Genomic DNA, 11,435 nt, shown 5'->3' on the forward strand with positions numbered 1-11,435 from the left:
GGAAGAATAGTGTAAAAATAATAATGATGTATATAAAGAACACTCCTTAATTGAATAATATAATAATAACAATGTAATAGTACTGATCTCTGTATCTGTAGAGTAGGAGGGGGGTGAGTGTAGGCTCACAGCACTTAGGCCACATGTGACCCATTGTGCATCCTCCCGAGGAGTTGTCCTCCTAGGTCATCTTATATCCTGTCCTTTCCAGGAAGGTGGACAGGTCACTGGGATACATCTCCTTTATATCGGCAGGTGTAAGCCAAGACTCGCCAAACACACACTTTCTTATTGACGATAAACCTGGACACTTGCATTAGACATGCCTGACAGTTTCACCTTCCTGTTCACACATCCTGCATATAGGTGTGTCCACTAGCCCCATATTATGGAGGTGTTTCCTCAGTTGACAGTGGCCAGTCAGAAATCCTACTGTTGAGCGTATATTTTTCCTGGTCATCGCCAGATATTACTTCGGTGCCAGCTTCCCAGGGTCGCCCAGGGTGATCCTGGCAAGATTGCATCCTTTGATTTTATCCCATCTCTTTAGGGATTGAGCATGATTGTCACGTTTGGCTAGTAGTCATCAGGCTGTAGGTGCCACTGGATCCTAAAATTCTCAGTTCATCCTCTTTTTTGACAAAAGAGTCGGCAATGTGATTACCTTTACTCCTGTCGTGCCCTTTGATCCACGTCAGGATAATGTTATTATCTAAGGAGGCTTTGGCTAAATCTTGGTGGCACTCTAGTACTAGCCCTGAGGTGACACGTTTTTTGTTCAAGGCTGATAAGGCTTGTCTGCTATGAGTGCAGATTGTTATGTTTCTGCTAGAAACTCCTTTCCTGATAATTTATTTTGTGGCGATTGAGATATCAGCCAGATCTGTTCGAACCACACTGGTATTTTTCCCATTCCCCACTTGATCCTTAGGCTGAATGATCTGGAGTACACTCCACATCCTGAGCCTTCTTTGGTTTTTGAGCCGTTTGTATATATGCGTATTGCATTTGTAGCATCTGACTCTGTGTTTTGTTTCATTTGTATTTTGAAGGATGTATTGAACACAAACCTGGGTTCAATTGCATCACGGGTTACCTGCAGAAGAGGTTGCGCAGCCTCAATTGACCCATTCCTACTTCAAGGTTTACACCAGCCGTGCACGATCGTGCCATGGCCATTAACGCAACCACCTTAACGTACAGGTACAGAGGGGTCGGACCAGTAAATAATTACAGTGCCGCGGTTGGTGTTGTTCTCATGGCTACTGTGATGTTCAAACAAATCAATTCCTGTAATTGACATACTTCTCAGATGGCCGTTGCTTGCAGAACTTTCGGTTCCCATGCAATGGCTCCGTACGTTAACATAGGTCTCATTATTGCAGTGTAGATCCAGGTGACCACACGGGGTGAAAGACCCAATGCGCGTCCCACTGTTCTCCGACATATGCTATTTTTTCTCTACTCTATAGGTGAGAGTTCCATGTTAGCTTTCTGTCGAGGATAGTACTAAGGTATTTCACCTCTTCAGAGAAGTTTAGTTTGCTTATGAAGATTTCGGGAGATTTTAAGCCCGATAGACTTATTTTCGTGATGAATAGTACTGATATTTATTGTTGTAAATATAAGTTTCTGTGTCATTCCATATGATAAGTGCAATAATAAATATCATTTTCATGGTTGATTTCCGGGAGGGAGACACACAGAAACCTTGGTGCCTCGAAGGCACATATCTAACCCAATCTTTCAGTTCCTGTTTCGTATTGATAGGTGTTCTATATACAATTCCTTTGATTTTTCCCCAGAGATGAAAATCTAGAGGAGTCAGATCCGAGGATCGAGGCGGCCAAATCCAAGTGCCCAAAAGGTCGTATCCCTCAATCTTCGAACATATTGGTTAGTTTCCTACTCACTTCACGTGTGCAATGTCCAGGAGCTCCATCCAACAATTCCGAGACAAGTTCATTGAAACTCATTTTTTGTTGGTATCCCCTTCGTCAACTGAAATGGGGACTTTCTGAAGCCCGGAAGTGTTTATTTCGACGATTGAATATTTCCTTACGTGAAAATTGTGATTCTTCAGTCCATATAATTTATTTTCAAAGAGTTTGGATCATAGTATATCCATGTAGTGCCATTTCTCAAATATTACCCATTTTGTTGATTCATATGTATGCAAAGCTTGCAGCCTAATGATAGGCATATTATGTTTTTGTACAATTCTCCATATAGAAGTTCGAGACATGTCCAAATCAACCGCAGTACTAGATACTGATGCATGAGGATAAGCATGCCAATATACTAAAATCTTTATTTCATTTTCCATATCACCAGTCACCGGACTCACTCGATTTTTTGAGGCACGAACTTTTCTATAGTTGGGGTAATTTCGTTTAAGTCTTCTGAATTTTTTTTACTATTTGCCGGTAAATTGGGATATGACTCATTTAAACTCCTACAGTTCATTGATATGATTTTAGCGCACTCAACATGAATATAAAACAAGTTTAGGAGTTTAGAGTTCGGATAATAATTATTATCCATCTTCACTACTTCATTATGACAGTCGGATTATTTAAACATGTCATTGTCAAATCCATTCTACATTGGTAACCAAAATTTGAAACTCTCATCTGTTTTTGGTCTCTAGATACGTGTAATAGATCATCGAATAGGGAATACCCTGTACATTGCTTCTCATATTCGAATTATGTTAGAGACTTGCTCTTGAGAAGTATTGGATTGTGTAGGGTGTAGGTAAATACCGAGCGGTTCAGTGGTTATTTCAAAAATAAGTTCAAAACTGTATGTATTCATCTCTCCTCATTTCAATGAAAATTTATTCAAACAATTTGTTTTTTCATGAAGTACTTTTGAAAATAAAGGGATATATCCACATAAACATTACATTTTGAAAAACTTTTATACGCCAAACTTCTACTGAATATTCTGTGTACTATTCCGGAAAATAATTCATTTTCGATAGATCGTGTTTCGACCACATACATATGTACAGCGTACAGCTGGGTTTCAAAAATTCAAGCGTAATCTACTTAGCCATTTATTCTAGACATATCAGTGATATGATTTTTGAGCTTCTACGAACTTACTTGTCGTAGTGTGGAAATCAGAATAAACTCAACGATTGTTTCGAAAAGAGGTTCATATGTATTGAAAAAATGAATGTTTCGAAATTAAATTATAAATATGAACGTGTCCCAACGTTCCTAAACTGCAGGTTTTGTCAAATGCCTGTCGGAAAACAACAACTTTCTTGGCTAATACCACCATGTACACTGAATTATATCTAACAGATATTTGTGCAAGTTTCTTCACAAAGAATGTTCATGTAGATGTTTCTCATTCTTTTAACAGCAGGACTTTGCTGAAATCATTGGAGTGATAACCAACAAACCGCTTTCGTGATATTACCCTGAATATTTTGAATTATATTTCAAAGTACCTATTTTCTCAATAGGTAAATATATCTATTCGAAAATGTCGTATAACTTATTGTGATTTAAACGCTTATATCATCTTGATTGAAGGAAAAATTGATTCAAATGTTAAATTTTGAATAAAGCCAATGAAGGAAAGAATACGGTACTGTATACTAACGAAATATGTTCAATTCTGATAAAGCGTTATCAACCTATCATTTCTAATACGCTTTGCCGTTTAGTGCGGAGAGTGCACGCTTCGTACAAAGGGTTTACTACCCACATACGAAGAACCCAAAAAAATGAAAATAATTCGTTTTATCACAGGAATAATATAAAACGGTTTTTTACTAACCCTGTATACAGTAGATATCCAAAAGTACTCCACAGACATTTTAGGTAAGAAGTGGATCAGTTTCCAATCATTATCTCAAAATATATTTCTGATATGTAGACAGTTCGATGAGAGATAAAGTGAAATATATAAGTAGTTTCAATAATCAATAGGTGGTATGATTTCAAAAAATGTTTCTTTCAATATCTCTCTTGTCGATAGCTGTTATAGTAAATGGTGAGTAGAAAAGAATTACTGACTTATTTGATATTTCTATGAGTTTGAAATAACTAAAGTGCGGATTTATAAAGGGGTAATGAGGGTAATTACCCCCCTCTTTGCCGACGTCAACATTTGGCGCATTTTTCACCAACCAAGTTGCCATCTTCAGGAATTGAAGTGCACCAATTCCTAACTCTCAAGCTGGTCTCTATTAATACCCAACAATTACACTCTCATTTTAAGACAGACATCGATGATTTCTGGGGTAGACATTCATGAGAAATTCGCTTGTTGAAGTTTCCATTAATTTAGCGATTCATAGGTATAAAGAGAAACAACGGACTGTTTGAAATGTGTCCTTTGTCATGGCATGGTTCTCATGCCAAACTTTGGTATTTCGAGACTTTCGAAAGCATCCAAAAATCTATTGTCATGTACCATCTCAATAATTTCAGACAGTTTTCATTTATTCATGGCCGATCTGCAAGGCGTATTAGGCCTCATTATATTTATCGGTGACGATTATCTGACAATTTTCACAAACATGGATATCATAGATACTGTCACTGATTTTCATCAAGTAACGGGTCAGTCCATTCATGAGTCATTATCTTTAGGGTTACCTAAAATTTTTTGGAGTGAGGAAAACATTTTGAAAGCTAATTCCAAGTTAAATTTTTCTTCAGAAAGCTGTTGTTATTTTGTATTCAGAAAAGTAATCTTGAATATTTTCTATAAGTTAACATGAGCGATAAAACCCGAAATCGGTTGTGAAAATAAAATAACTCGTGGAAATTAGAAAAAAATGTTGTCATTCATTTCATTCGAATGAACATTTGTCGACCTTTTGCAACCTACCATAATGCAGCGTATTATTCTTGAACTTCTCACAATGGGATTCCATATTAGTTTGAGGTTCACAGCTTCTTATTTTCTGTTGAAATTACCGTGTGTTTGTAAATCTTTATTGCCTCTTGTATCCTCTGGTATCCTTAGTTGGGAGCAATGAGTTTCGTGTTTTCGAACAGAATTCTATGATTTCTTTCGTGGAGTGCTTGCTCCGCCACAGCCGACTTGTCTGTTTGATCTAGTCGACAGCTTCTTTCATGCTTCTTCAGCCTTGTTCCCATAGATCTTTTGGTGGTTCCGATGTATACCTTCCCACAAGTGCACGATATGCGATAAACCCCTACTGCTGATAGTGGGTCTTTCTTGCCTTTAACCGACCCCAGACACCTGATCTTCTTAGTGGGTTTGAAAACCGTTTTATGTTGTATTATCCCAAGAGTTCTCCAATGCTGTCTGTGACCCTAGGTATATATAGTAGATATGCACGTGCAACCATCTGAGCCTCCTGCCCGTTTAAAACCGTGAAACTCTTCAGTTTCATGGCCATGTTGATTTCGGGTACGCTGTATCCATTCGATTTCCAGTTCCAGTTCTTCCTCGAGATGCTCTGTTTCAGATACATTTTGTCCCGTGGACAAAGGTGTCAGGAAAGTATCAGAAAATACTGGCATTCTTCCTATATAGGTACATCGAATTCTACACATTGGTTACTTCTAATCACAAATACATCCAAGAATAGTACCTTCTTGCTGTTTTTGGGTTCGTATGTGAATTTTGTATTCGATAATCTATTCAAAACAAAAACTTTCACCAAGTATCAGAACTGCAATACTTTTCTGGATATGACAACCAAGTTCCATCTTCTGAAAATTGAGTGAACTGATTTGTTAGTGGAAATTGAATAGGCTCCTACCTCATACTTTATTGTGCTAAAATTCGCAAATATACTATCTGCATATCGGATCCAAGTCCGTGAAAGTAATTTATCTAACTTCTTTTTCTCTTACAATTCGAATCTGCTCATGAACAGATGAGCTATAAGAGGGACAGTGGTTCATTCATTGCCGTGCCTTAGTGTGGTCTATAGAAGCAGTTGTTTAACTGGGAGCAACTCTGTTCCTTGAAGATTTTTGTTAGTTGTATGAATTCTTCAATTACTTCTCCACTGAGACCATCAACTTTCATAAGATACTTGAAAACACGAGGATACATCAAATGATAGTGAAATTTGTTTGAAGGTGATTGACAATGTTTCGTGATGAATTTTACTAGTTCGGACTTCCATTGTCTATTATATAAAAATGATTTGAAATCCCTGAAACAAGTAAAAAAGAATAATTAAAAAAGAATAGTTGAAAATAACAATTATATTAAGCAACAATAAACCTGAAATGAAATGATAGTAAAATAACCTACAAGTAAAAATATAATAATTGAATAAATCATTCCTTTAATTTTTGATTTATTCAATTATTATATTTTTACTTGTAGGTTATTTTACTATCATTTCATTTCAGGTTTATTGTTGCTTAATATAATTGTTATTTTCAACTATTCTTTTTTAATTATTCTTTTTTACTTGTTTCAGGGATTTCAAATCATTTTTATATAATAGACAATGGAAGTCCGAACTAGTAAAATTCATAGTGAAATTTCTCATTTCGCAACTTTACATTCTCAGTTTTGTCTATGGTCACACCGACTCGTCAAATTTGTGAATTTTTGGTATACACTGCACATTTTAGTAACTGTAGAATTATAAACCTGTAAACCGAAGTCGGTGCCATCAAATTTTCCAAAATTATTCTATGTGTTTTTCACTTCTGAAATCATCTCAGGCAATTTGTTCCTTGATAATTTGTTATAGGGTCCCTTCTCAACTGAAGTATCAATTCTTTGATTCGCATGTTTGTTTTGATTCGTCTGTTTTCAGATATAAATTATTTCTCTTTTCCGATCATTTGATAATCCTTCTTTCTTTTTCTACCTGGGATCATTGATGTGTGTCTTAAAGTAGAAGTGTATTCTGTTAGATATAAATTTAGGTGTTAGTGGTCATCCCTGCTTATTAATATTATGTAAGTTACTATCTTCCTTAGGATCAGTTTTACTTAACTTGGTTATATTGAAAAATAAAAATGAATTATACCTCACAACGATCTGTATATAGGACAAATCACACATACACACTGATTTCAAAAAGCATTAACATTGTTTTTCAAGTATTTGAGCATTTCTCTGAAAGAAATGTGATCCAAATATGCAGTTTTCGCATGATGAGAGAGGCAAATACAATATATTTGTTATTCGAGTTACATATCCATTGAAAGTATATTATGAAAATGAGTTGTCTGATATTGATATTTTGTTGTTACGAAGGCTGAAACACAGCCAGAAACATTTTTGACTTGAATGATGAAGCGGTTGCTAAAGATAAAGAGAAGCCGAAGTTAGAAATGAAAAAGAACAGCAAATAAAAATGAAAGAATTCAGGAAAGGACTCATTAATTGACTTTCGATCAAATATTCAATATGAGAGTCTATCGATCTAGAATATGAAACTATTCGAAAAGTCAATTTTCTTTATATTGCCTTATGTATATGAAGAACTGTTCAAAAATGAATTCTCATGACATACTGAAATAAAATAATTGTTACGTTGCGAAGTGATAAGATCAGTCTCCTCATTAAATGGTGAATGGTCAGTCTTGTGTCCCATTTGCCTGGCCAGGAGAGTCATGCAAATAAAAAGTGCTGCGTCATTATTATCATCAAAAATGTCATATGCAATACTGTAATGATTGATCTTGAAACCTTTGAGTTGAAATTGATGACTGCTGCTATTCACTATTGCTAGTAGCAGGCGAGAAAGTCAGAACATATATTATCGTCCAAAATAGACTCCAAATCAGCCTAATTTTAATGAATCGCCACTTAGTCATTTATTCCGCTGTCTGAGTATGTTTCATTTGAAACCATATAGATACTAGTTCTATATCTACTAAATAAATTATTTCAAATCATCTATTTCATAAATTTGCCACTTGTAAGATTTGCAAATATTACTTTTCATAGATTGGTAATTTGTTTTTACTGCTGAATATATATTTTGTTATTAGCTATTTCAGGTGGTCACGACACCGACATCAAACGTCACAGAGCAGTTTTGTCTCTTCAACATCAGAATGAACACTTTTGTGGAGCAACTCTTATTGCTTCTAGGTGGGCATTAACATCCGCAAAATGTGTTAATCTACACCCGACCGACCTGACTGCACGAGCTGGATCCACTTCAAGGTCTTTCGATGGTCAAATCCTAATAGTAGCAAATGCAACACCACATCCAGATTACAACGAAATCACTCACGATTCAGATATAGCTGTGATCGAATTCACTGAAGATTTTAATGACACTCTGGCTTTCGCTCAGGGACTTCCTCACAAAAATCCTGATATAGAAGAATTTACTGCAATCAATATAGCGGGATGGGGACAGACGGTAGTAGATGGAAGCTATCCAGACACTCTTCAAATGGCTCAATTTTCATCTATGACCAGAGAAAATTGTCAAAGTGTTTATCCTTCGACTGTCATAAATTTGAACATGTTCTGCGGCGGATGGATTGGCGGAAATTCAAACATTTCTGCTTGTGATGGAGATTATGGTGGTGCAGGGATGATAACCGCACGAATATATGGAATTATGTCTTGGGGAAAGAGTTGTGGATCAAATAAATATCCAACCGTCTTCACAAGAGTTGGGAGTTACCAAGATTGGATAAATAGTACTATGAACGGTACACTGATTCCTTACTAACATGTTATTGAATCATCTTAATAGTTTTCTCTTGATATATGAATAAATTACAAAACTGAAGAGTTTCATTGATCTCAGTAAATGAAATTCTCCTATTATAAGTTTATTTACTAGGAGCTACATGAATTATTAAAAAAAAGATTTTCTTTATTAATAACCATTCTGAAGAATAGAAAACTGACAAAGAAACCTAAATTTTCAGAATGAAGTTAATGGAAGAGCAACATATTTTTCCTATTCAACACATTTATCAAATCAAAACCGCAAACTTCATTCACCTTTGTTCATGAATGCATTATCAAGAAGTGTCAGAAGTTTCTATTAATTTCAAGGGTCTGCTTCATGACATATTGATCAATCAGCTATTGCGAATGAGTTCCCAGACAACATTACTTATTTCAGACTTACGAAAGCATTCAAAAATTCAATGTCATTTTCGACAGTTTTGAGCAATCAGCGTTTAGTATGTAACTCAAGTAATTCTACGAAGTAGGAGTGGATGACAAAAACTGTTGGGATGGCACATTGTATTTGGAAAAATTCAATAATCACTTATTCATAATTATCATACGATACATTAAATGTATTTTTGATTCAACAAATAATTTGTCCTATTGCATGGTATGGGATGAATCAGAAGCTGGCAGAGGGGGCAATGAAATCGCATCTGCAATAATCAAATGGGCTAAAAGTGTTATTACTGATCCTACCATAGAACACTTAATTATATAGTCAGATAATTGCCCCAGTCAGAACCGTAACGTTATTATGATGCTCACGTATCTATGGCTATTAAAAGTTTGTACAAATTTGAAACCTGTGGAACATAAGTTTTTACTGAAGGGTCACACACACATGGAAGCTGATCATGTTCACGCACTAATTGAAAGATCTTTATGGAAGCAATCAACTGTGTACTCCTTTGGACTGGCAACAATTAATAAGGTCAACAGGTGCAACTGTCATAAAACTGGAGCTTTCTGATTTTAAACATATTGACTACTTGTACAATCAACCAAAATCTCCTTTCATTATTAAGAAGAGAAATACTGAAAAAAAAAAATTCCTGATATCACATGTTGGTAATTTCCAAGTTAAAGCTGATCATCCTAGCACTATATTTCACAAAGTAAATTACGAGTATGAAGAATCTAAAACACTAAACGTCATGAGATCTATTCGAAATCCAATACAATTGCCGGATGAATTACCTAGTCTTCGCAGTAATTTAAAAGGAATAACAAAGAAAAAGCATTATTTAATAAAAAGTTTGGAATGGGTCCCTAAATAATTTCATTCGTTTTCTAATAACCTTCCGATTTGCAAAAAGAAAGTTGAAGTTAGTTCTGATGAGGAGGATTCTCTATAAATGTTCTTTAATACAATTCCTAATATTTTCATTTTTCAAAAATAACATATTCTTGTAAAATGTTTCACCTATTAATAATGTTACTGATATAAAATAAAACTGTTTTTCCATTATAAGAGGTCAGTTTTTATATTTACCTGTGTTTTCAAACAGAAGAAAAAGTCGTAAGTCCAAAAGTAGATTACAGGTAGATATTATTGAATTAATAATAAAATTTTTCAAAAAGGCCCATCAATTTAATTGATATACTGTAAGAACACCGTCACACATTGTGAAAAAAGTATTCAAAAGTTAAAGTGAATTGTCATTTGCAGTTGTTTTCTCCATTATTCAATATATTCATTTATGGACATACAATCTTTTACATCTCTGCTACAGATTTGGTATAGAGCAGGTACTCGTCAACACATTCGATATACTCTTCTTTCATTTTTCGCCCAAACAAAATGAAAAAAAAGTAACTGATTTCGAACTGAAAGGAAACAAATTTACATGATCTTTGCTTGTGGTGAGTTAATGAAGTCGGAGTTTTTATTTTCATCTTTCGTTTCGTCTTGGTCGTCGACGATGATCTATCTTTCTACAGTCACACAACTTCATAGAAATAGTTGTGATTCTGCACGACATACTCTTGAGCACGTTTGGAAAAGTAATGTCTATACTAATCTTCTACACATAAGTGGGTCTTGGACGATTTTCATCCAGGTATTTTGTTCAGATTCAGCTTGGTAGTACTGGTCTAAAAATTATTGTCTACTGTTTTTTTTATTTGCATTTTTTAAATACGTATCTAATATGAGCATAAAGATACGTCTTTAAAAGATATAAATAAAAAAGAAATGAAAAAAACGATATTTATTATTTTTATTTTTCAAAAACGTATCTATTATGTCTGATGGTTTTTAAAATAGTATTATCATCAACATGAAAAAACTACTTTTCGAGCCCCAAAGAGGAATTCAATTAAATTCGAAACGTCGCGTCGGCAAGAATACAATTGTTTTCTTTTTTTAAGAAAAAATTGATCCTGTTACCCAACCAACCCCTTTTTCATTCACACTAATAATGAAGTGACATTCATTCGATATAGGATTTGTGGAAAATAAAAAAAATTAAACAAGGAAGTATCCCTGAGGGCGATTGCTCATAATTCGTTCATATCCACTGCGTTTGTTCGGAAAATTTTGAAGAAAAATAAATGCAAGCCTTACCGCATCAGGAAAGTTCATCACTTGCGTTTGACGGACTTCAACAGGAGAAAAAAAATTGTAGATGGCTCATTAGATAATTTCGCCAAAATAATGAAATTTGCAAAAAAAATTGTGGTGTGATGAAAACAGAACAGAAATATTCATCATCACTGGCGACAAAAAAAATCAATATTTACATAAAGTTACCAGTTTT

General features: G+C 34.8%; 1 protein-coding gene across 1 annotated transcript; it reads left to right on the top strand.

Annotated features, from left to right (window-relative positions):
• Window positions 1-3,863: 3,863 nt before the first annotated feature.
• Window positions 3,864-8,722, top strand: LOC111510539 (trypsin-like). The gene is made up of 2 exons (XM_023166460.2): window positions 3,864-4,011; window positions 7,965-8,722. The coding sequence occupies exons 1-2, from the start codon at window positions 3,966-3,968 to the stop codon at window positions 8,660-8,662; spliced, it is 744 nt and encodes a 247-aa protein (XP_023022228.2). The 5' UTR covers window positions 3,864-3,965; the 3' UTR covers window positions 8,663-8,722.
• Window positions 8,723-11,435: the final 2,713 nt, after the last annotated feature.

Source organism: Leptinotarsa decemlineata, unplaced genomic scaffold (genome assembly GCF_025532065.1).
Source record: "Leptinotarsa decemlineata unplaced genomic scaffold, Ldec_3_MD MMD2_tig00003335_RagTag_RagTag, whole genome shotgun sequence".
Taxonomy (NCBI): Eukaryota; Metazoa; Arthropoda; class Insecta; order Coleoptera; family Chrysomelidae; genus Leptinotarsa; species Leptinotarsa decemlineata.